Raw genomic sequence first — 25,724 nt, forward strand, 5'->3', positions numbered from 1 at the left:
AGGGAGGGAAGGGGTTACATGTGCATAACATGAATTAATAAAACTTTGAAATAGAGATGAGAAAAGAGAAGATAAACAACAGATTAAAATTCAAACAAAACTGGCCGAGAAGCTGAAAAGAATAAAGTGAGAACTGTATAAAAGACAGAAATATTGTAATTAGGAAAATAAATGCAATGCCGGGATTCAATCTCAATTAGAAGTAGAGAAGAGAACGACACTGCATACACCCAAAACAGTAATATAGAAGAAAAGCTTGGAAGCAGGATGAGATAAAAATGAAAACATACTAGAATATATGAAGTCCAGAAAACAATGAACAGAATAGATTCTTTTCCCATAAATAATGTTAAATATAAAACCATTAACATCTTTGAACTGAAGAACACCTGAGATTCAAATTAGAAATATTAACTAAATAACAGAAAGAGCGTGGTGAAATTTTAGAATTTGAAGGGCGAAGTATTACCAGTAGCTTACGGTGTGTTGTTTGGACTAAATGTTTCTTAACACAGAAACAACATATGTGGAAAACAGATTGAAACACTGACATAATTTACTAATTTTCTGCCCCTTGGAGAATAGCTGTCATGTAGTCATTGTAGGTATTAGTTCATTGTATTTATTTATATATATATTTATTTATTTATATTTCTTTCTATTGGCTCATCAAGATTGATCAAGTTCTTTAAAAGATAACGTTATGGCCGAGTGTGGTAGCTCACACTTGTAATCCCAGCACTTTGGGAGGCTGAGCTGGGTGGATCACCTGAGGTCAGGAGTTCAAGACCAGCCTGACCAACATGGCAAAACCCCAACTCAATACAAAAAATTAGCTGGGCTTGGTGGCACATGCCTGTAATCCCAGCTATTCGGGAGGCTGAGGCAGGAGAATTGCTTGAATCCGGGAGGCGGAGGTTGCAGTGAGCCAAGATCACAGCACTGCACTCCAGCCTGGGTGACAGAGTGAGACTTTGTCTCAAAAACAAAACAAAACAAAACAAAACAACAAAAAAAGGCTTTATTAGCGTCTCTAGTTAGTGTTTTCAGTGAAGGCTGGTCACAATGGGTAACTGCAGCTAAGGTTGTGTTGCAGTTGGTATGATATCGGCACGTAGTTTAATTAATGCAGCCCAAGAGCAAACACTATCCCCACGCCAGATCTGCTGTGACCTCTCTTTTTCTTTCAAGACCATTTTTCGAAACAGTTCTCTTGCAGCCTGACATGGCGTGGGGGTGCAGTCTTGTGTAATGCTGATGGATCTCGGGTGTTAGAACAATATTACACAACCCTGCATTTTTGTCATTCTAATGACTATTGCTGGACAAGGGAAGCTTACTTTCCTGCCAGATATTTATACAAGCTAATCGGAGGCTTGATACAATACAGATGGTGATAACCTTTTGCCATACAAAGTCCATGTTGAGTTTTTCTTTGGCAGCAGAGGGTTTGTCTCATTCAGTATTCTGGACCAAAATATTCTGTTTCTTAAATGTCTCACAAAGGCTAGCAGATGATGTAAACGATTTCAGGAACATTGAAAAGAGAATCAAGTGCTGGGCTTCTAATACATTCCACAGACATTACCACAGATCTATTTACTTCTTAAATCTGGGGTATAAAAATGTTTTGATTGAATTAATGTTTTTATTCAAGTATGATGAAGCACAAAGATTGGGGCGAGGGGTAAATTATTTTCAGTAAATCCCCCACCCCTCCTCTATCCTTAAAGTGCATTCCAAACCCAGATCTTGTGTAATTCTTTGCTTGGACTACTAGTCCTGCTGTTCTTCTTGCTATTTTAAGCTTAATATATTGTCTTGCCAACAGATGTGATGGTTCCTGTAAATATTCACCCGTTCTCTGTAAAAACAGAAGAAAAATAGAATCATGGCTTGAAGTGTTTTGTGTGTAATGAGTAGTACAGCAAGAAATCACTGCTAAATCCTAATGTGGATGTTAAAGAATGTTATTGACAGGAGCTAGATTAATATTAAAAATAGCATTCATTTGTTTCAGAAGGACAATAAAGGCGCACATAATTTTATCTTTGGTGTACAAAACTATCCAAAACATATACACGTGCGTACCCAGACACACTAACTACTCACTCAAGACCAACTTACTCAAGTAACTCTGCTCCAGATTATCCTGTAGTTTATCCACTGCACTCATTCCTTCATTCATTCATTGAAGAAATAGTTATGAACGTGTACTCTGTGCCCAGCACTATTGAGAATATCATGCTGAAGAGACAATTTCCTTTTTTTTTTTTTCCACTTCTCCTCCTTTCTAGGAAAATTCTCACGTTTTTAGTGTCTTGCTTACAGCTAACTGCTGTGACCTTGTAGAAGAAGCAGTGATCAAAATGAACACAGGCTTAGGATGGGTGTCTGTGGAGGTGAGACTATGACTTCAGAGGGGAACAACTCAGACAGAAAGCGAGTTTATTACTTGATAAAGAGCAAGGACGGTGTAAACACGACTTGCCACCTCTTGGCATACTAGAACTAGGAGTTACCCTTTGAATATGGAAAAGTATAATTTTAAAGACAAATAATGTCTCATTTAATCTCATTCATAACAGATAATTGGACTTTTCCTCAAAGGTGGTTCTGAACAACAACTACAGAAATGTGTGTGTATTTGTGTGTGCATATTTCACTTTGTTCCAATTATTATTTATGTCAATAACACTTTTCCCCTGGAATGTGTACTAACTGAAAATGTAAATACATACATACACACACACACACACACACACACTCAACCTATACATACACATAAATGTCTATATTATACTTGATACATTTAAATCCATTTCAATTATTATTTTTATTGATACTCAAATTGACCTTTATTTGGCCAGAAGGAGCCTCTTCAGGCTGGCTCCTGATTCTTCTGGGCATGCTTTTAGGGATCTTGAGCACCATCTTTGTTTTCTGACATAAGAGGATGTTGTAAGCTCATTTTGAACATTCCCTGCTATAGACCTGAAATCAACCATTTCTTCACCAATTCCTGGTTCCTCTTAGTGGATAACAGTATTTGGAGACCACAGTGGGGGCTTTAGAGATGCCCATTTCTACTGGGGCTGGTCCTTGGTTCTGTCCATTTTTATCTGCCAGTGTATCTTTGGGATAGATTCCTAGAAGTGGGATTACTGGATCAAATGATTAGATAGAAACATTTTAATGAAGAATTTCATAAGCAGACTCTCAAGCTCTACTGGAAAAGAAAAATTTAAGGTTAACCACAAACATTTTAATAGAGAGAAAAAAGGTGGTAGACTTTCCTTACCAGATACAAAAAAAAAAAAAAAAATAGTATAAAGTTATAGCAGCCAAGACAGGGTGGTGTAGGCCAAGAATAAGCAAGTAGAGCAATAAACCTGGATGCAGAGATTATACCCAGGGAAAGAACAGTTTAATCAGTAAATGATTTGCAGGAAAATTGCTTATCCTGTTTAATAAAAGTAAAAGTAGTCTCTATGTCACAGCAAAGACAAAATATATCTATCTGGACTTAAGAAATACTTTAAAAATATAAGCATTAAGGAAAAGTATGTGAGAATATTTAATAGGCTTGGGGTGGGGAAACATTTTAAAGCAAGATATAGGAAGACACAGGAGATAAGGATGACTCCAAGGTTTTTGCTTGAGCAACTGGAAGAATTGCTGCACGATGGGCCACTCCTTATTGACAAATATTTATTGAGTGCGTATCATTTGTCAAGCAGTGTTCTAGTCTCTGGGTTTTGATGACTTTAAAAAATACACAAAAATACGTGCCTTCAAGGAAGTTACATTTAGGGAGAAGACTAGGCTTCTGTTTGAAGCCATCCTTGGCCTTGAAATACCTGGACCTGTCTCCCCTGGATATCTTTGAACTGTGTTGCAGGGGGGTTAAAGTGACCTCCTTCTCTTCCAGCCTTGGCCTTCATCTCTAGCCCTTGCCTCTCCTTCTAAATAGATGGTGATGGTAGGATTCCAGAAAGTTTTCTCTATTTACTTTCCAAGATATCACAAGGTTTCATCAGGAAGAGAAACTGTGTATATAAAAGATAAACAAATTCACTATCTGCTGATTAAAATTTTTTAATCTCTATTTCCCCAATACTAAATTTAATTTACATTTTGTGACCCCAGTTCTCCTGATGACAGAAACCTCATGTAGGCACATCTAAGCAAACTCAAAATCAGAAGGCTCTCAAGCACGGCACTTTTGAAAACAAAGTCACGTTGAGAAATATTACCTCTTCCCTTCCTCCCTGTAGTTGACTTGAAGCTCTGGGGCTTGGGCAAACTTACAGCAAAGGAAGAGATATTCATCTCTCAGCTCTGACATGTCCTGTGCTCCCATCCTCTGAGATGCCAAGTTGTCTCATCAATAGTCATGATGGTCTTTGTTGGTCATCTGCATGTTTATTGGTTAGTTTTGTCACCTTTGATGTAGCTATCTCCTGGGGCTTCCAGGGTCTCTTCCCATGGATATTGCCCAAGAGACACACATCTCTTATTGGCTCACAAGGTCTGTGGTGTCATCTACTGCCATACCTTTATTATTGCAAGACTCCTTCAGGAGTCTTAAAATTGCATTGATTCTTTCTCTGCTACACCTCTCTGGAATACATAAGCTTCATCAGGTGCCCTCTCCTTTACCACCCAATGGAGTAGTTTTACTCTATTGCAGGGGGCGTCAATACCCAGGCCATGGACTGATGCTGATCCATGGCCTTTTAGGAACTGGGCCACACAACAGGAAGTGAGCAGTGGGCAAGCAAGCATTACCACCTGAGCTCTGCCTCCGGTCAGATCAGCGGCAGCATTAGATTCTCATAGGAGTGTGAACACTATTGTGAACTGTATGCGAGGGATCTAAGTTGTGCACTCTGTCCCTGTCTCCCATCACTCCCAGATGCGACCATCTAGTTGCAGGAAAACAAGTTGAGTGCTCCCTCTGATTCTACATTATAGTGAGTTGTATGATTATTTTATTCTATATTATAATGTAAAAATAATAGAAATAAAGTGCGCAATAAATATAATGTGCTTGAATCATCCTGAAACTGTCCTCCAGCCCCATTCCAGTCCGTGGAAAAATTGTCTTCCAGAAAACTGGTCCCACGTGCCAAAAAGGTTGGAGACTGGCCGGACGTGGTGGCTCATGCGGCAGGGCATGGTGGCTCACGCCTGTAATCCCAGCACTTTGGGAGGCTGAGGCAGGTGGATCACAAGGTCAGGAGATCAAGACCATCCTGGCCAACATGGCGAAACCCTGTTTCTACTAAAAATCCAAAAATTAGCCGGGCGTGCTGGTATGTGCCTGTAGTCCCAGCTACTCGGGAGGCTGAGGCAGGAGAATCGCTTGAACCTGGGAGGCGGAGGTTGCAGTGAGCCAAGATCGCACCACTGCATTCCAGCCTGGTCGACAGAGTGAGACTCTGACTCAAAAAAAAAAAAAAAAAAAAAAAAAAAAAAAAAAGGTTGGGGAATCACTGCTCTATTGTCCGCTGTCATTATGACCAAGGGCACTTCTTTGGGATGTACCACCATCCCAGATATCCAGATGGAAAGAGGACCTGGGGACCTCTATGCCTGAAGGGAGGCTTGTCAATCATCTCTTCTTCTGTGACAGAGTTAGGGGTGTGGAGAGTTCAGGGTCTCACAGCAACATCTCACATTTCTCATTCTCCCCTAACTCTTTCCCTCTTCCTCTCCTCAGAGGTTTTTTCTTCTCTAGAGTGTGGAAAAATTTCACACTTACCAAGCATTCATTCCAAATCTTCCTGTCATTCATCAAGAGGGCAGCTTTTTAAACTTTAAGAGCCAAGAATTTTGAGAGTGTTGATTGGGCCTCTTGGTGTGTGTGTTTGGGGAATGTCTCCGGTAACGTCCCGAATGCTACTCCGTCACAGAAGCCACCCTCTGTGCCTGTCTTTGGTGTGATCCCATCTGTACGATTTTCCTTGATCTTATTTGGTTTTTGAGAAAGAGTGTGGTGAAGTGTTTGAATACTTCTTCTCAAACTGCTGGCTTTCCAGATATTTCTGGAGGCATTGTTAGTTTCATTTAATTTTCCTTAAATTCAGGTTTAGCAGCTTTAGCTTGGCCTCAGAAACACTAATTAAATTTAGGTAAGAATTATTGAATTGTAATGAATACCCACTGATTATATACTAATAAAGATTGCTTTCTACAGACATGAATCTCATAGTCTGAGAGAATCTGGATCTTATAGTGAGTCTGCACCCTAAAGTGACTTGTATCAAACATTTTAAAAATCACAGTATCTCCTTTTCACTTTAACACAATGTAGGATGCAGTTATCACTCTTCCTGCCTCCCTTCTGAAAAACATGTAGTGTTTCTTGAATTCTTGCTGAATAAACATGAAGTTCTTTTTTAAAAACTAATTTATTTTTTAACAGGAATTTCTTCTAAGAACTTACCAGAAAATATACCCTGGTGCTTCTTTATCTTTTTTTTTTTTTTGAGACGGAGTCTCGCTTTTTCACCCAGGCTGGAGTGCAGTGACTCTATCTCGGCTCACTGCAAGCTCCGCCTCCCGGGTTCACGCCATTCTCCTGCCTCAGCGCTTGTTTATCTTTTCTACTCATCTGTAGTGAAAAGCAACAACAGCAAATTGAATTAAATGCCACATTCACCACTGGAGTTCTTGTGCCTTCATAGTCTGGTGTTACAAAGCATCAGTGGCAATATATAAATGTCTTTTTAAAAGGTTTCATTTTTTAAAATTCTATCTGTAGAGAAAGAAGAGCATAGATCATTGTAAAACAGAATTCACTTGTCCTAAAATAATAAAGTCCCAGTGTCAGATTTAGTGAATCAGTATTTCTGGATACCACCAAAACTAGCTGTTTTTATGCTAGTACTGGGTGGTCCAAAAAGATGAAGTATTGAATCAATTCTACGTTTTTTGGAGGAGCAAGTGGAAAAACAAATATAGGAAGCAGGTCAGCCATTATTGACTGTGGAAAAGACATGTTCTGTTAAATTTCCTTCTCATTAGGATTTTGGTGTATGATCATGCAGTGGTTTGGATAGAGATGATAGACAGATATGTAGGTAGGTAGGTAGGTAGATGGATAGATAGATAGATAGATATAGATAGATAATTTGTGGAATTTGGATTCAGATTTTGTTCATATTTTGAGAGCCTGAGAATCAATAAAAATAATGTAATAATAAGTGATAATATTGATTAAAAGTTCTATAAGTGTTTGTTGTGCTTCATTAGCAAGCTCCATCAGCAATGTTGATGATGATGATGATGATGATGATGATAGTTTTTAAATGCTTTTGGGGTTTATTGTGGCTCTGTGAGAAGACCATTGTAGGCTCTCATCTGTGCCTATTTCTGTTTTACTCTCTGACTAGGGCTTCCATCCCTCATGCCTGTGAAATACTAATGATCTTTGCAAGTACTGCCTTACGTAAGAAGAGAAGCACACAGTAGGCAAGACAGTACAAACTCATACTAACTTTTCCCATTTCATTACAGCAAATTCTTCTTCATGCTAGAGAAAACTCAACAAAAGTTGTATTTCTCATCACTGATGGATATTCCAATGGGGGAGACCCTAGACCAATTGCAGCGTCACTGCGAGATTCAGGAGTGGAGATCTTCACTTTTGGCATATGGCAAGGGAACATTCGAGAGCTGAATGACATGGCTTCCACCCCAAAGGAGGAGCACTGTTACCTGCTACACAGTTTTGAAGAATTTGAGGCTTTAGCTCGCCGGGCATTGCATGAAGGTAATGGAAACCTAATGGCATCACAAAGGTACTTTTAAATGAGGCTTCCTTCCCTCTCACTGCTTGAAACCCACAGGAGGGTAATATCAAACCCTCACAAGGTCTTTGCTGAATATGATGCCCGTGTGTCCTTTGGGCATTGTGAAATGTGCTAAACTTCACAGAGATGACATTCTGACCTTGCAGCAAGGGTTCCTTTTGTTTTTTTTTTCTTAGCAGCTGTTATGTGTTTTCACTAAAATATCCATATGCCTCCCACCTTAGAATCAGTGGAATGAATTTAGGTGTGTTTTGAGGCCACACACAGAGTGGGAAGCCTTGACTTAGATCTCTTTACAGTTATCTGGACAGAGGAAGTAAACATTCAGAGACATGCTCAGTGAAACTCACCAGAATGTTTCCAGAAATACACACGAAGATATAGGAACAATAAATACTTAACACATACTTCTTGCCCTGACCATTTGAAGATAAATATGCTTATGTAAAAGCTTAAGAGCATTAACCCTAAAAGGGAAGGAAATCAGCAAATGCATCATGATTAGAGCTTTCTGTGCATCACTTATAATTTCATTATAAATTATAATTTAAAAATTAAATCATAATTATACATTATAATAAGTTAGCTATGTAATTTAAATTAAACCTCCTATCAGAATATAGGTTTATGTCTTAGTGAGCTAGGAGAAGAAAACACAGACTAGGAAGAGATCACAGGAAATCTAGCCTCAGATTAAAGTGATGTGGCACATTAGGCTTGATCCTTGCAGGTATCCATGTGAAAGATTCCGTTTGAGTGGGAAACCATGGCAACATGAGTTCTAAGAAATTAGTGATGTTCATAATAAGTGGGTTAGCTCTACTGGGGTTTCTTTTTTTAAAAAAAAAAATAAAGATGTTGTCTCACTATGTTGCTCAGGCTGGTCTCAAACTCCTGGGCTCAAGCAGTTCTCCCACTTGGGCCTCCCAAAGTGCTAGAATTATAGACATGAGTCACCATGTATAGAGCAAAAAAGATTGATCTCTCTGAGGGATGATGCTGGCCAAAGTTTTTGGAGGCTAGGATTTTAGTGAAGTGAACAAGGACTTAGGACAGGGCTTAGAAGCAGCAAGAAACTGAGTATGGGAAATAAAGTATGGATTTGGGTTTAAACAAGTTTGGATTTAAGTTCCGGGCCTGCAACTTAATGAAATCTAATTTTTAAGAGCTAAGCCTTAAAAATCCAGAATGTCTGGATTTAAATCCCAATTTTGTTACCTACTAGCTGAGGTTTTTTGTTTTTTTGTTTGTTTGTTTTGTTTTTACATATCATTTATCTTTTATATTCTTAGGTTTCTTGTAAATAGAATAGGAAATGAGAATAGTACCTACTTCATAAAATTGTTACAAGGATTAAATGGGTTAATACATATAAAGTGATGAGAAAGTTCCTGATGGCTTATTATACTCAGCACTCAATAACTGTCTACTATTACTGATATTATTTATTAACAAATTATTATTATTAATTCCCCTAGGCAATTTATTTAACAACTATGAACTTCAGTTTTCTCTCCTTTAAAAATGGAAACTATTATTATATGTGTCACAGAGGTTTTCAGGAGGATTAAATAAGACATTTAAAACATCACCAATATAGTATCTAGCATATGGAAGAAGTTTGGTAACTGACTACCTTTGTTTCTCCTTTTCTCCAAGGAAAGTGATATGTTAAGAGGGAAAACAGGGTGGTTGCAGTTGGAGATACTGGGGGTTGCCAGATGGGATTATGAAATTATGAGTGCTATCAACAAATTTCAGCTCCTATCATCCCTCTATCTTCTAGGAGTGGGGACTTCTGTCCTGATGGAAGTTGACCGAGAAACTAGAGTCAACAAGGAAAGGGTTTTGGTTACCATAATGCAATAGGGTTTTAGAAGACACCACATTTATTACACTAAACTAATATCTAAAATGTGTAATACTTTAGTTGAGTTTCTAGGTTTAGTAAGTAAAACCCTGTTTTTACTGGAAAGACATGATCAGATCAAAGGAAATGAGCCTCATTTCCCCTGCCTCTGTGTTCTCTGCAGCTACTTTCAATTTAGATGGATCCACTTTGGGTTTCCCTACTGTTCATGTTTCTGGCCATTCTCAATAGACATAGGTTACAGAATAATAGCTTTCCCCATTTGTACCTCCTCCACTTATCTCTCTTCCAGACCTGAATGCTAGTACACTAGTCTTGACAGCTATGTTTTTCTTTTATTTTCTTCTCACCCTTTTTGATACAGGGTCTCATTCTGTCACACAGGCTATAGTGTAGTGGTGTGATCACACCTCGCTGCAGCCGCCACCTCCCAGGCTCAAGTGATCCTCCCACCTCAGTCTTCCAAGTATCTGGGGCAACAGGTGTGTACCACCTTGCCCAGCTAATTTTTTAAAAAATTGTTATTGTTTTTGTAGAGACAGGATCTCACTATGTTACCCAGGCTGGACAACTAGGTTTTCCTTGCTCCCTAACTTGCTTTACTGCCAAATAAACCTGTGGTCCAGTGTCTCAGAGCTAAGTCCTAGGGGCCTGTGTTACAGATCTTTTACCCACACCACAGTCTATTGGAAGGAGCTTACCAGGGTACCTGGTTGCACTAGTTTCTTTCCCTTGGGGATGGAGTCTTCCCTTTGCTTTGCCCCTATCTAGATTCATGGAGATGGATGTTCTATATTTGAGTCTACCATCAATCTCCTTCCCAGGTGTCCAGCTGCAGCCCATGTGTCTTGCTGGAACTCACCCACTTGAATTCCTACTATGAGCCCATCACGATATCTGGGCTTAGAGCCCCATGGACCTAGTATTGGAATTTAGTCTAAAACTTTCAAACTTCTTGAAAAGAGTAAAGGACTTACTGTTTGTGTGATTCTAGGCCATCCATTCTGGGTCAATCATATTCAACCTTACGCATGCTGTCAAGTCACTTTCTAAACAGATCTGCCTGAGTTATTGCATTCCCAGCATGCCTCACTTCAGAGCATGGCTCAAGTAATAAGAATGGTCTTCATTTACCTACTCAAATACCATAGAAGTGATGGTGTTTATTCCGAAGTTGGTGGCTCACAATTAATGTCTTTGCGCAGTGATCAGGATAGTGGCTTTGTTTCTCACTGGAACAAGGATTTGGGGAATCTGGTTGCTGGGGCCTGACCTCACCCAGAGGCAGTGGAATGCTGCTGCTTTGGAAGCCAGGGGAATGACCTGCAGAACCGACTGCACTGCTTCCTGCAGCATCTGGAGATTCCTCACTAAAGTACTTAATTTCTGCCTGACCCTGCATGGCCTTGAGAACTTATGATGAGGTCCCAGACTGGAATAACTTAACTGGCTGCAAAGAATTCCCAGAGTGCGCTAGTACAAATAACACACATTCGTATTTGGGTGGGAGTAGGAAGCAGTTGGGAATTAGACGGATAGGGAAAGATATTTTCTCCAGCTTGCACTTAAATTTTAATGACTAGAGAATGTAACATTGAACTGCGACTCAGTTTTTTATCGCCCTCTGTCTTATGTTATTTGTAGATCTACCTTCTGGGAGTTTTATTCAAGACGATATGGTCCACTGCTCATATCTTTGTGATGAAGGCAAGGACTGCTGTGACCGAATGGCAAGCTGCAAATGTGGGACACACACAGGCCATTTTGAGTGCATCTGTGAAAAGGGGTATTACGGGAAAGGTCTGCAGTATGAATGCACAGGTGAGTCTCCAATCTATGTATATCAGTTGTCTGTTGCTGTGTAACAAATGATTCTAAAATGCAATGGCTATAAGGAATACAAGCTTGTTATTGCTCATTAGTGTGTGGGGTCAGTGGGGCAGCTCTTTGGGGCTTCAGCTGTGCTGACTCATTTATTTGCCATCAGCGGTGAGTTGAGTAGGCTGCTGGCTGATCTCAGCTGGATTCTCTTATGTGTTTGGGTGTCTGACAATAGTCTGACCTAAAATGGCTTTGTCTAGGACAACAAGGCTGTCCTTTATGTGGCCTCTCATACTCCATCAGGCTAGCCCAGGCTTGTTCAGGTGGGGACGGCAGGGTTCCAAGAAGAAGAATGGAACTTGTAAGGCCCCTTAAAGCCTAGGTTCAGAACTGGGAGGAGAAAGATTTGGGGTCTTTGTAATTAGTCTAATAAAACAGCCAAATCTGTCCTCTAGGCATGTAAACCAAAATATGCCTCAGTCTCTCTATGAGATTGAAGCCAGTGGAATTCTTGTCCCCAGGCCACATGTAACTGGTAAGATTAACACACAAAAAAATGCATCGTTCACTTGATGGCTTTTTAAACTCTTCAGGAGCCTCCACAAAAGTGCATCGAAAAGTTCTAAAACTGCCATCACTTCAAAATGGAATTGGAATGGCTATTATCAAAAAGACAAAAAATTACAAATGATGGCAAGGATGGAGAGAAAGAGGAACTCTTAAACACTGTTGGTTGGAATGTGAATTAGCATAGCCATTATGGAAAACAGTATGCAGGTTCCTCAAAAATCTAAAAAGAGAACTACCATATGATCCAGCAATCCCACTACTGGGCAGATATTCAAAGGAAAGGAAATCAGTATGTCAAAGAGACATTTGCACATCCATGTTTCTTGTACCACCATTCACAATAGCCAAGATATGGAATCAACCTCAGGGTCTATTCAATGGAAGAATAGATAAAGAAAATGTGGTCTATATACACAATGGAAGACTACTCAGCCATAAAAAATAGAATGAAATCCTATCATTCATGGCAACATGGGTGAGCCTGGAGTTGTTAAGTGGAATAAGTCAGGCACAGAAAGACAAACACCGCATGTTCTCAGTCACATGTGGAAATTTTTAAGAGTTGATCTCGTAGGAGTGGAAAGGAGAAGAGTGCTTACTAGAGGCTGGGAAGGGTAGAAGGTATGGGGGATGGAGAGAAGTTGGGTAACAGATATAAATTACTACTAGATAGGAGGAATAAGTTATAATGTTCTGTAACACTGTAGGGTGACTATAGTTAACAATAATTTATTGTACATCTTCAGATAGCTAGAAGAGAGGATTTCGAACGTTCCCAACACAAAGAAATGATAATTGAGGTGACAGATATGGTAATTGTCATAATATGATCATTACACATTATGTACATGTTTTTAAAATATCATACTGTGCCCCATGCGTATGGATAGTTGTTATACGTCAATTACAAAATAATAATGAATGGGATTTAATTCATTGACATTTGTAATTTTTCCCTCTCTAGGTTTTCTTATAAGAAGATCTTTATATTTTTATATCTTATTAGGCAAGAAGGGAAACTTAGGAATCTTGTGCTCTACATTATATTTTAAGAAAATCTAATATTTTGAAGTAGTACATAATTTTTGTGTTGGATAGTATTTGTTGGATCTGTTTTTTACCTAAAGAGCAACTTTTTTTTATAGCTTGCAGCTCTTTCATGATTTGCTGTTTTGGAAAACTGTATTCCCATGGAAATTAACACCCACAAGGAAAATTTAGGAGCACTGGGTTCGCTTTATTTTGTACCATGTGGTCATTCATTGCTTGTTTCATGTGAATATTATTTTATTCTGGCATTTTGTAGATGGGTCTGCTCTCCACACGGAAATGTGGTTCTCTCTTCTTTTCTCCTTTCTTTTTTCCTTCTTCTTTCCTTCTTCTCTTGGGACATTTCCTCTTGCGTCTTTCTTTTACTCTCTTTTATTCTTGTTGCCTCTCATCTCCTTTCCCTTAATTTTTCCTGCTTCCTCTGGCCTTGATCCCAGCTGGCAGAAACCTCCTTCCTGGGTCCAACCATCTATGCTCACCCAGCAGAATCACTCCTTTCTTGGCCCTGCTCCCACCCCACCCAGCAGGATTTCTCACTTAAGCAGAAAAAGGATGGGGGGTTGGGAGGGGATCAGCTCAACTGCCTCTGAGTTGGCAGAGTGCCTCCCCTTGTTTTTCCTTCCCTTTGAATCTTCCCACACTCTCATCAACAGCCCAGCTTGGCACTCTCTCCAACCCCCATTCCTTACTCCCCCATCCTCGCCCACCAAACCCAGGCAGAAGAGCTCATTTTCTTTGCTGGATGCTGTAGTCAGCATGTCTGCTTTCCGTGTGGTCCTAGACTGAACTGCTCCCTGCCAAACAGCCAGTGGCCTGTGGCTGCCTACAGCTTTAGCCACTCTGTGCTGCGACTCTTGCTGTTCCACGGCACTAGAATTTCTCATCCCAGGGGACAAGCAGCGGGAAGAAAGAGGGGGCAGTTCACAAAACCACTGGCCCCAGTTACCCAAGTAGCCTTGTCTACTACCAATAACACATTCCAGGATGAAAGGTGCAGCAGTCTGTGAAATATATGTAGTTGGGTGGGCCTGTCATTAGTGCATCAGTAGAGGGGACTGGAGCACTTCTGCTGTTGGTTCTAGCCAAGAACACCAGGCACATAAGGATTGGTTTATCCATCCCTGCCCTTAAATTAGTAAGCCTCAGCTTACTGATACTCAGTGATGCTTTCTTACATACAAGATTTAAATTATATAGAGTTGCATCAACACAAATTTTCATATGGTCATCTTCAATATTTGTTTCTAAGAGATTAGGAAATGTGGAACTGGAACTCCAAGAGGTGCCTCTGTCTTTGTGTAGCTGTAGGAGGCAGTACTGATCACTGGCTTCTCTGGAATAGTAGGAGCTAAGAGAAAAGAAATTATATCCTTCCTATGGCACGAAGGACTCATGACCAGACTCTCCTTTCAGAAAGGCAGAAAGAAATCTTAGCTCTAAGTCATCCAGGACCAAAAACGTGGAAGCAGTGAGCCCCTTTATTTATATATATATATATTTTTTTAAATTATACTTTAAGTTCTAGGGTACATGTGCACAACGTGCAGGTTTGTTACATGTGTATACGTGTGCCACGTTGGTGTGCTGCACCCATTAACTCATCATTTACATTAGGTATATCTCCTAATGCTACCCCTCCCCCCTCCCCAAAAGAAGACATTTATGCAGCCAACAGACACATGAAAAAATGCTCATCATCAGTGAGCCCCTTTAAAATCCATTTGGTAAATAAATGTTGAGGATGTTCTCCACACCAAGCCCACTGCTAGGTATGAGGTAGGTATTCAATAGTGAGCAGACAGATATGGTCACTACCTTCTTGGGACTTACAGTCTAACTGCAAAAATCACTTTGTAATTACCAACAATGTTGTGTGTTATTAAATTTTATTTTTAAATGTCCATAGTATGAAGAACAGACGACACAGAAGTTTCAAGTTAGACAGCTGAGATCTGAAGGATGACTAGACGATAGCTGTTTTATTACTTAAGGAAAGGATGTTAAATTTCATTCTGAATAATTGGAATTCTGAGTATTTATCCTCACTACAGAAACTATGCCTTTCAGAAGGAAATCATTCCCTTTTAGATCCAGAAGTAACCCTAGAGATTATCTGCTCTAAATCCCTCATTCTACAAGAGGAAATTGAGGCCTCAGGAAAGATGAGTATGTTGCTCAAGATAACATATCCAACCATCAGCAGAACCCCGGGAAGAACCCCAGACACTTTTCTCTAAGTCCTATATTATTTCCAAGATACCACACTGCTGTCTTCCCCCATGTTTGAAAATAACGTCTTATATACATTGCTTCTCAGAGACAACAGACACTGAACTGTGTTCAAAATGTTTCACAACTCAGAAAGAGCTGGCTTAAATTCAGCCTCTGCCAATTACAAACTGCATGGCCATGAGCAACTAATTTCTTCTGTTCTGAGTTTTTTCTGTAAAATGGGCTTAAATTATAGTATAACTCTATACGTATCTACATGCATATATGTGCATGTCTATGTACATAGATATGTATAAATGCGATATGTAGATATCTATGTATATAGATGTATGTAGATATGTATATAGATTGCATGTGTGTATGTGTATGCAAACTAGTTGGGTTAATAGAGAATATACTTAGAATACATAAGATGGTATGTGGCACATCAATTCTCAACCAGGGGTGGATTTTATTATTAACGATTATTTTGAGATAATATAAATGTCATGAGAAAGCTAATGAATGAGCATTAAGATAATTACTTCAAGTATGAAGTGACAACCATATATTTTATGAATTCTACTGTTCTAGGCTAGACTGGGGTATTATTCTGTGCATTCACCAGTGCATGCTGGTGCACAGGACTTGCACCTAGTAAAGAGCCCTGGCACCTACTAAAGGTGGAATACACTTTTAATCTGATGAGTATCCAGTGAAAAGCAAGAATATTAGATGGGAGAAAGCAGACGAATAATGTGCCATTGAATGTTGAAGAAAGCAGATGTTATTAAGCTTCAAGTCAATGACAAGTTTAAAAAATAATAAAACAGACAAAAAGTAGAGGTTGTTTACCTTGATTAGGATAAGGACAGATGCTGAGAGAGTTATATTTGTTAGTTCCATAGACAAGTAGAATATTAGAAATGCCCATAAGGGTTTTTCCTCATCATTCGTTCAGAAGATGAGGAAATCCCATCCCATCATCATATAGTAAATTTGTGGCAGAGCTGAAGTAGAATTAAGGTATCCCAATTTCCAGGCCAAGGCTATCTCACAGGGTACCCTTGAGACCAAAGATAGCTGACCATCACGATATTACTGTGGTCTTCTCTTTCTTCCTCGTTGTTATTGGAGATTGGTGATCTGGGTTAACTTAGTGTTCAAACAATGACCTCTCAAATCTGTGGCCAAGGCGGTGGCTTCCCTTGAAATGAACGCCACTGTCACAGTAAGCTAGCTACTTCATGGACAAGATCCTGATGCACAAAAATATTGTAATAATTGTAGATCTGTTCCATGTCATGAAAATCTTAGCTTGAATACAAGTCTTTGTTAGAGGTATTTGTTAGAAATCATTGACAAGTAATAGTCCGTCAAAGAGTTCAGTTTTATAATACATGATATGTTTGAAATGATTTATAATTTCCTTTGACTCAAAACTTCAATGAATCAGTTTCTAGTGAATCATGTGCTTTTAGCTGGTGGTCTTGTCGTTCTTGTTCTTTTCTCTTGATGTTACATTACTCCTTAAGAAACCAGAAATGGAGAAAAACAGGAATACCCAGATATCAGTACTTTTCTTGTGGTAAATCAATCAATGTTTGACAAAAGCATGGGTATTTTGCTGGTTTTTTTTAAAAAAAAAAAACCCTCCATAACTCAGTTTCATTTACTGCAAATATTTTGGATGATTCAGGAATGTAGGTCTGGTATTTTAACACCACATAATTCGATTTAGAGGATGGGGAAAATATTATTCTGGGTTTAGTTATTAAACTTCAGCTCAGGGAACAGTATTGCAAAACTGTGGATCTAATGAAAAGAAGGTGTTACTTACGTTTCTACCTCTGTTACTAGTATGACTGTCTTCATCCTTTACCTTTCACCTAGGCATTTGGATAGTGAGAATGATGATGATTATGATGATAGCAATAACTGATAATAATAATAATAGTAGCTAATATTAAATAGTGCTTACTATATGCCAGACAGTTTTCTAAGCATTATTTATATTAACTCATAATCTTTACAATAACTCTCTGGAGTATTTTTTCATTTTGTAGATAAGGAAACTAAAAGTCCGAGAACTTAAGCAATTTGTCCAGGGTCACACAGCTAATAGAGCTTGGATATGAGCTCAAGTTTTCTGGCTGCACAGTCTATAGTCTAACCATAGGGATAGAAATTTAACAAACAGACTCACAATTAAGAATATAATTTTTGTGCTTGCATTGGCAGCAGATATACTAAAATTGGAGTGATACAGGGAAAATTTCACAGAGGGGTCTGTGCAAGGGTGACTAGCAAATTCATGAAGCATTTTTTATTTAAATATGCATATATATATGTAATGTACATATATACATATATACGTAACACATACGTATATATGTGTATATACATATACTTTCAAAATCTGTTAAGTATTAGTTTGTCCCTTATAATATCATCAATATTTATTATCAATATTTGATCATTTTAAACTTACAAAGTAGCATCTTCATATTGTTCAACCTAATACTCAGAAGGAAAAGAACAGAATGAGTTATATAAAATTCAAATCTGGTCATACTGTACTCTGTTTAAGTTTTCGAATTATGACCCACTCATACAGTAAAGTTCAGGCTCCTTCACATGGTACAAAGGCTTAGCATGACTTGACCTCTCCTTTATTCTTTGAGCTGAGAGCTCGAACTAGTTCTAGTTTTCTGCAGTTCACATGCTATTTCATTCCTTGGATCTTTCTTCATGCTTTTTCTGGCTCCCTTTCCCATCACACCTAACTATTGTCTTTGTTCCTACTTTGAAGTGTTGCTAACAGGCGGTGACTTTCTAATTCATTCGGTATCCCCACTGCTTGTCTTCAGAGCCTATAGTAAGTAAGTGCTCAAGAAAAGGGATGTCAGTAAGAAGTAAACTTTAATACCAGAATTTTAAGTGGAACAGAACTCATTACTGAAATCTTAGGCAATTGCAAGATTTTCATGTTTGCCTTGAGCACCACAGGATTCCTAGCACAAAGGTACTAGGTAAGAAATTTTTAAAATGCTTTTAATTTATTTAAAACCAAATATTTACATTTGATTAACCTTTGCCAACAACAAATCAAATAAACCATGTGGTTGCTTTCCTAGATTAGTCATTTTAAGATGGATAGATCATCAAATCACATTGAGAGTAGTCGGTGAACTCTTGTCGTAAATCCAAGCAGTTGCAGCTGTTCTGAATTTCCCCTGGAGGGATTTGAGAGACACAAAGTATAGAGACAACAGCCATCTTGAGGACAGTGTTCTTTTGCAGAGATTGACTATATTTCAATGAGTTAGGCATGATTAGCAGATTGAGCATTATAGCTGGATAGAGGCCAAGGCTAAGGGCCAGATAACTTGAGCCAAAGCTCCAGTATATTATTTTCATAAAAGGAGGAAACACTATCAAAATAGAAACACTGGAATATTTATTTGGGAGAATCTTATTATACATGTAAATATATGCACACAAATCCCCACCCCTACCCTGCACACATACACACACTTTCCTGTCTAAATACTATATCATTTCTTTGGAAAGAGAGAGGACAAAGAGCTCTAGAAATTCTTGAATGAAAACCAAAACATTTGGAAATCTTGTTCTGTAAGCAGAGCTTGGCTGATTTTTTTTTCCCCAAAAATATCCTCAGTGGTAGGTAATAATGGATTTGTAAGGTATAAGGAATTTGTACAATGTATTCCCATTTGCTTTTTATGAAGGAATATTGCTAGCATGTTGACACTGGTTCCATCAGCTTAAGCTGGAGAATTTGTAACTGTTGCCTAAATTAGGCTAGTTTGTTCCATTTTCTATTGAATGAGGTAGATATTCAGCCCTGATAGTGCATTTTCCAGTCTATCATGATTGTAACACATATAAAATTAGACTATTGGTGTGAAGCGTCACAAACCCCCAAAGTCAGTGTGTTGTGTTCCTTAGAAATACTCAAAAAATATATACAGTAGCCAAGAATTCTCAAGATAAGGATTGTGATCAATATCTGCTTATTGTTATAAGATCTTATCTTTCTCTTCTTCCTTTCCCTAGCCCCATTATAAGAGACTCTCTCCAATAAAAATGATACGTGAACAAAGGGAAAACGTTTAACATCTACTAACTGAATCATGATCTTCAAACACTGTTGCTCATGTAACCCCTGAAAAAAAAAAATGGAAAATTTACAAATCCCTCGTTGATTTTTAAATGGCCATCTAAATTTTTTTGGCAGGACTTTAAAAGATGGTAATTCATAATACTATATTGACAGTTTAAAATAAAATTATTGTATCAGTTTCAAATATACCCACTAAAATCTAAATATTATAGCAAATGTTTTTAGTATCTATTTGTTAACAAGCACCTTTTTCATTACAGAAATTTTGCTGGCTTCTTATTTTCTTAGTCCTATTCTACTTCCACTACATAATTCTATTCTAATGTAATATTTTTTTTCCAAAGCCTTCTATTAATCACAGAATTGTACTTCTCCACTACAAAAATTGTGGATAAAAATTGAAATTAATTTTTAAATGTTCTGTGACCAAAGTTGCTACTAGACTGAGTTATTATCACAATTGCTATTTGTATATAATTTGTCATACATGTTATACATTTTGATACTTTCACACACATAAAAATACTATTGAAAATTCACTTCTTAATAAGACGCATTGTTAATTAGTTCATGTATCCATGGATTTTTATTATTCATTGTTAGGTTAAGAGAGCATACAACATCAATTTTATTTCCTATTTTCACTTTTATGGATTTTAGTGCTGAAAACCTTCTTCATATAAATATGTATGTGGGGTGTGAAAAAGTTGTGTTAAATTGATGTCACTCAATTCTTGGAGTTCCTCCTGAGTTGCATGCCAAAAATAACATCGGTTATCTATCATCAAAAAAGTTTCATAAATGATTTCTTAGCTTACAAGTCCCTTAGGACCTTTACATCTTTATTGAAATTGAAGAATTCGAAACATTTTGACGTGCAAAAGGAGTTGTTACACAATCATTGCAATCATTCACTTTCTCAATTTCTGGGATGCCCTCCAAAAAGACTTTACTAGAACTGTTAAATGACTATCTGTTAGTTTTAGTTATGCAAGATGAATAAGTTATGGAGATATGCTGTAAAACAGTGCCTGTACTTAAGAAAAATTTCTTATAAAATGAGTTAGGGAGGATACCTAATGTAAATGACGAGTTAATGGGTGCAGCACACCAACATGGCACATGTATACATATGTAACAAACCTACACATTGTGCACATGTACCCTAGAACTTAAAGTATAATAAAAAAAAGAAAAGCTTCTAAAAGACCCTGCTTATTTGTTGATTAAAGAAGGGTTTCCAAATGTCAAGATCTTGAATCATGCTGAAAATTTTTCACCTCAGGGCAATGTACCCTAGTAAAATTTGAAGGGGTGAGAAGTTCACATTTCTTTTGAAAAATGAAAGGCAATTGTGAAAAGGTGCCATAGATACTTTCCCCAGCGTAATAATTTAGTTATATATGTATGTTGAGGTTCTGGAAATTGGTTCTTTTAAAATGATGCATGTAACATTCACATGCCACTTGCAAAGCCTTTGCCTTACATAAATTTCTCATTTGCAGAAGAGGAAACAGTTTTGAATAATTTGAGTAGTTTTTCTAATGTCATTCAACTATAAAGATGTAGAGTTCACTGTGACCAAGTGGCCTTCATCCCTGGGATGCAAGGTTGGTTCAACATAAGCAAATCAATAAATGTGACGCATCACATAAGCAGAATTAAAGACAAAAACCACATGATTATCTCAATAGATGCAGAAATGGCTTTTGATGAAATTCAACATTTCTTTATGTTAAAAACTCTTAATAAACTTGATATTGAAGAAGCATGCCTCAAACTAATAAGAGCCATCTATGACAGATCCACAGCCAGCATCATACTGAATGAGGAAAATACTTGAAAACTGGCTTAAGACAAGGATGCTTTCTCTTACCACTCCTGTTAAACATAGTATTGGAAGTCCTGGCCAGGACATTCAGGCAACAGAAAGAAATAAAGGACATCCAAATAGGAAGAGAGGAAGTCAAACTATCTCAATTTGCAGACAACATGATTCCATATCTAGAAAACCCTATAGTCTCTGCCCAAAAATCATTCAGCTGATAAACAACTCCAGCAAAGTTTCAGAATATAAAATCAATGTACAAAAAAATCAGGAATGTAATTTCATTCACAATTGCCACAAAAAGAATAAAATACCTAGGACTACAGCTAACCAGAGAGGTGAAAGATCTCTACAATGAGAATGATAACACACTGCTCAAAGAAATCAGAGATGACACAAACAAATGGCAAAACAATTCCATGCTTATGGGTAGGAAGAATCAGTATTACTATGGCCATACCTCCCAAAGCAATTTACAGATTCAATGCTATTCCTATCAAACTACCAATAACATTCATGACAGAACTAGAAAATACAATTTTAAGTTCAAACCAAAAAAGACCCAGAATAGCCAAGACAATCTTAAGAAAAAAGAAAAAAGGTGCATGCATCATGTTACCCAACTTCAGACTATACTATGGGGCTACAGTAACCAAAATAGCATGGTACTGGTACAAAAACAGACACATGGACCAATGGAACAGAATAGAGAGCCTAGAAATAAGGTCACACATCTACAACCATCTGATCTTTGACAAAATGAACAAAAACAAGATATGGGGAAAGGACTCCCTTTTCAATAAACTGCTAGGATAACTGGCTAGCCATTTGCAGAAGACTGAAACAGAATCCCTTTCTTACACCATATAAAAATCAACTCAAGAAGGATTAAAGACTCAAATGTAAAACCCCAAACTGTAAAAACCCTGGAAGACAACCTAGGCAATACCATTCTGGACATAGGAATGGGCAAAAGTTTCATGACAAAGACACCAAAAGCAATTTCAACAAAAGCAAAAACTGTCAAATGGAATCTAAGAAAACTTCAGAGCTTCTACACAGCAAAGGAAACTATCAACAGAGTAAACAGACAGCCTACAGAATGAGAGAAAATATTTGCAAATGCTGCATCTGACAAAGGCCTGATATCCAGCACCTATAAGGACCTTAAACAAATTTACAAGAAAAAAAGCAACCCCATTAAAACTTGGGCAAAGGACAGGAACAGACCCTTTTCAAAGGCGTACATCCAGCCAATGAGCATATGAAAAAATGCTTGATACCACTGATCATTAGAGAAATGCAAATCAGAACCACAGTGAGATACTACCTCATACTAGTCAGAATAGATATTATTAAAAAGTCAAAAACAACAGATACTGATGAGATTGCTGAGAAAAGGGGATACTTACACACTGGGGGTGGAAATGTAAATTAGTTCAACCATTGTGGAAAGCAGTATGATGATTCCTCAAAGAGCTAAAAATAGAACTACCACTGGACCCAGCAATCCTGTTACTGTGTACATACCCAACGAACGGAATATAAATCAGTCTACCGTAAAGACACATGCATGCAAATGTTTATTGCAGCACTATTTATAATAACAACATAGGAACAGCTCCGCTCTACAGCTCCCAGCGTGAGCGACGCAGAAGACGGGTGATTTCCCCATTTCCATCTGAGATACCGGGTTCATCTCACTAGGGAGTGCCAAACGGTGCAGGACAGTCGGTGCAGCCCACTGTGCGCAAGCCGAGCTGAAGCACGGCGAGGCATTGCCTCACTCGGAAAGCTCAAGGGGTCAGGGAGTTCCCTTTCCTAGTCAAAGAAAGGGGTGACGGACGGCACCTGGAAAATCGGGTCACTCCCACCCTAATACTGCACTTTTCCAATGGGCTTGGAAAACGGCACACCAGGAGATTGTGTCCCGCACCTGGCTCAGAGGGTCCTATGCCCACGGAGTCTTGCTGATTACTAGCACAGCAGTCTGAGATCAAACTGCAAGGTGGCAGCGAGGCTGGGTGAGGGGCGCCCGACATTGCCCAGGCTTGCTTGGATAAACAAAGCAGCCAGGAAGCTCCAACTGGGTGGAGCCCACCACAGCTCAAGGAGGACTGCCTGCCTCTGTAGGCTCCACCTCTGGGGGCAGGGCACAGACAAACAAAAAGACAGCAGGAACCTCTGCAGACTTAAATGTCCCTGTCTGACAGCTTTGAAAAGAGTAGTGGTTCTCCCAGCACGCAGCTGGAGATCTGAGAACAGGCAGACTGCCTCCTAAAGTGGGTCCCTGAGCCCCGAGCAGCCTAACTGGGAGGCACCCCCCAGTAGGGACAGATTGACACCTCACTCGGCCAGGTACTCCTCTGAGACAAAACTTCCAGAGGAATGCTCAGACAGCTGAATTTGCGGTCTCACGAAAATCCGCTGTTCAGCAGCCACCGCTGCTGACACCCAGCCAAACAGGGTCTGGAGTGTTCCTCTAGCAGACTCCAACAGACCTGCAGCTGAGGGTCCTGTCTGGTAGAAGGAAAACTAACAAACAGAAAGGACACCCACACCAAAAACCCATCTGTACATCACCATCATCAAAGACCAAAAGTAGAAAAACCTACAAAGATGGGATGAAAACAGAGCAGAAAAACTGGAAACTCTAAAAAGCAGAGCGTCTCTCCTCCTCCAAAGGAATGCAGTTCCTCACCAGCAACGGAACAAAGCTGGACGGAGAATGACTTTGACGAGTTGAGAGAAGAAGGCTTCAATCAAATTACTCCGAGCTACGGGAGGAAATTCAAACCAATGGCAAAGAAGTTAAAAACTTTGAAAAAAAAAATAGATGAATGTATAACTAAGATAACCAATGCAGAGAAGGGCTTAAAGGAGCTGAAGGAGCTGAAAGCCAAGTTTTGAGAACTATGTGAAGATTGCAGAAGCCTCGTAACCGATGCGATCAACTGGAAGAAAGGTTATCAGTGACGGAAGATGAAATGAATGAAATGAAGCAAGAAGGGAAGTTTAGAGAAAAAAGAATAAAAAGAAACAAACAAAGCCTCCAAGAAATATGGGACTATGTGAAAAGACCAAACCTACATCTGATTGGTGTACCTGAAAGTGACGGGGAGAATGGAACCAAGATGGAAAACACTCTGCAAGATATTATCCAGGAGAACTTCCCCAATCTAGCAAGGCAAGCCAACATTCAGATTCAGGAAATACAGAGAACGCCACAAAGATACCCCTCGAGAAGAGCAACTCCAAGACACATAATTGTCAGATTCACCAAAGTTGAAATGAAGGAAAGAATGTTAAGGGCAGCCAGAGAGAAAGGTCAGGTTAACCACAAAGGGAAGCCCATCAGACTAACAGCTGATCTCTCCGCAGAAACTCTACAAGCCAGAAGAGAGTGGGGGCCAATATTCAACATTCTTAAAGAAAAGAATTTTCAACCCAGAATTTCATGTCCAGCCAAACTAAGCTTCATAAGTGAAGGAGAAATAAAATACTTTACAGAGAAGCAAATGCTGAGTGATTTTGTCACCACCAAGCCTGCCCTAAAAGAGCTCCTGAAGGAAGCGCTAAACATGGAAAGGAGCAACCGGTACCAGCCACTGCAAAAACATGCCAAATTGTAAAGACCATCGAGGCTAGGAAGAAACTGCATCAACTAACAAGCAAAATAACCAACTAACATCATAATGACAGGATCAAATTCACACATAACAATATTAACTTTAAATGTAAATGGGCTAAATGCTCCAATTAAAAGACACAGACTGGCAAATTGGATAAGGAGTCAAGACCCATCAGTGTGCTGTATTCAGGAAACCCATCTCACACATAGACTCAAAATAAAGGGATGGAGGAAGATCTACCAAGCAAATGGAAAACAAAAAAAGGCAGGGGTTGCAATCCTAGTCTCTGATAAAACAGATTTTAAAGCATCAAAGATCAAAAGAGACAAAGAAGGCCATTACATAATGGTAAAGGGATGAATTCAACCAGAAGAGCTAACTATCTTAAATATATATGCACCCAACACAGGAGCACCCAGATTCATAAAGCAAGTCCTGAGTGACCTACAAAGAGACTTAAACTCCCACACAATAATAATGGGAGATTTTAACACCCCACTGTCAACATTAGACAGATCAACGAGACAGAAAGTTAACAAGGATACCCAGGAATTGAACTCAGCTCTGCACCAAGTGGACCTAATAGACATCTACAGAACTCTCCACCCCAAATCAACAGAATATACATTTTTTTCAGCACCACACCACACCTATTCCAAAATTGACCACATAGTTGGAAGTAAAGCTCTCCTCAGCAAATGTAAAAGAACAGAAATTATAACAAACTGTCTCTCAGACCACAGTGCAATCAAACTAGAACTCAGGATTAAGAAAC

The 25,724-nt window shown here is 38.8% G+C and overlaps 1 protein-coding gene across 3 annotated transcripts in view; it reads left to right on the forward strand.

The window, feature by feature from the left end:
* Positions 1 to 25,724, forward strand: part of SVEP1 (sushi, von Willebrand factor type A, EGF and pentraxin domain containing 1) — a 231,939-nt gene that overhangs the window by 25,361 nt on the left and 180,854 nt on the right. For all 3 annotated transcript variants that reach the window (XM_030822826.1, XM_030822920.1, XM_030822868.1), the window contains exons 2-3: positions 7,525 to 7,780; positions 11,335 to 11,511. In XM_030822826.1, the coding sequence (XP_030678686.1) occupies positions 7,525 to 7,780; positions 11,335 to 11,511 (433 nt within the window). The remainder of the gene's footprint in view (positions 1 to 7,524; positions 7,781 to 11,334; positions 11,512 to 25,724) is intronic.

The sequence above is a fragment of the Nomascus leucogenys genome, chromosome 1a (assembly GCF_006542625.1).
Source record: "Nomascus leucogenys isolate Asia chromosome 1a, Asia_NLE_v1, whole genome shotgun sequence".
Classification (NCBI taxonomy): domain Eukaryota; kingdom Metazoa; phylum Chordata; class Mammalia; order Primates; family Hylobatidae; genus Nomascus; species Nomascus leucogenys.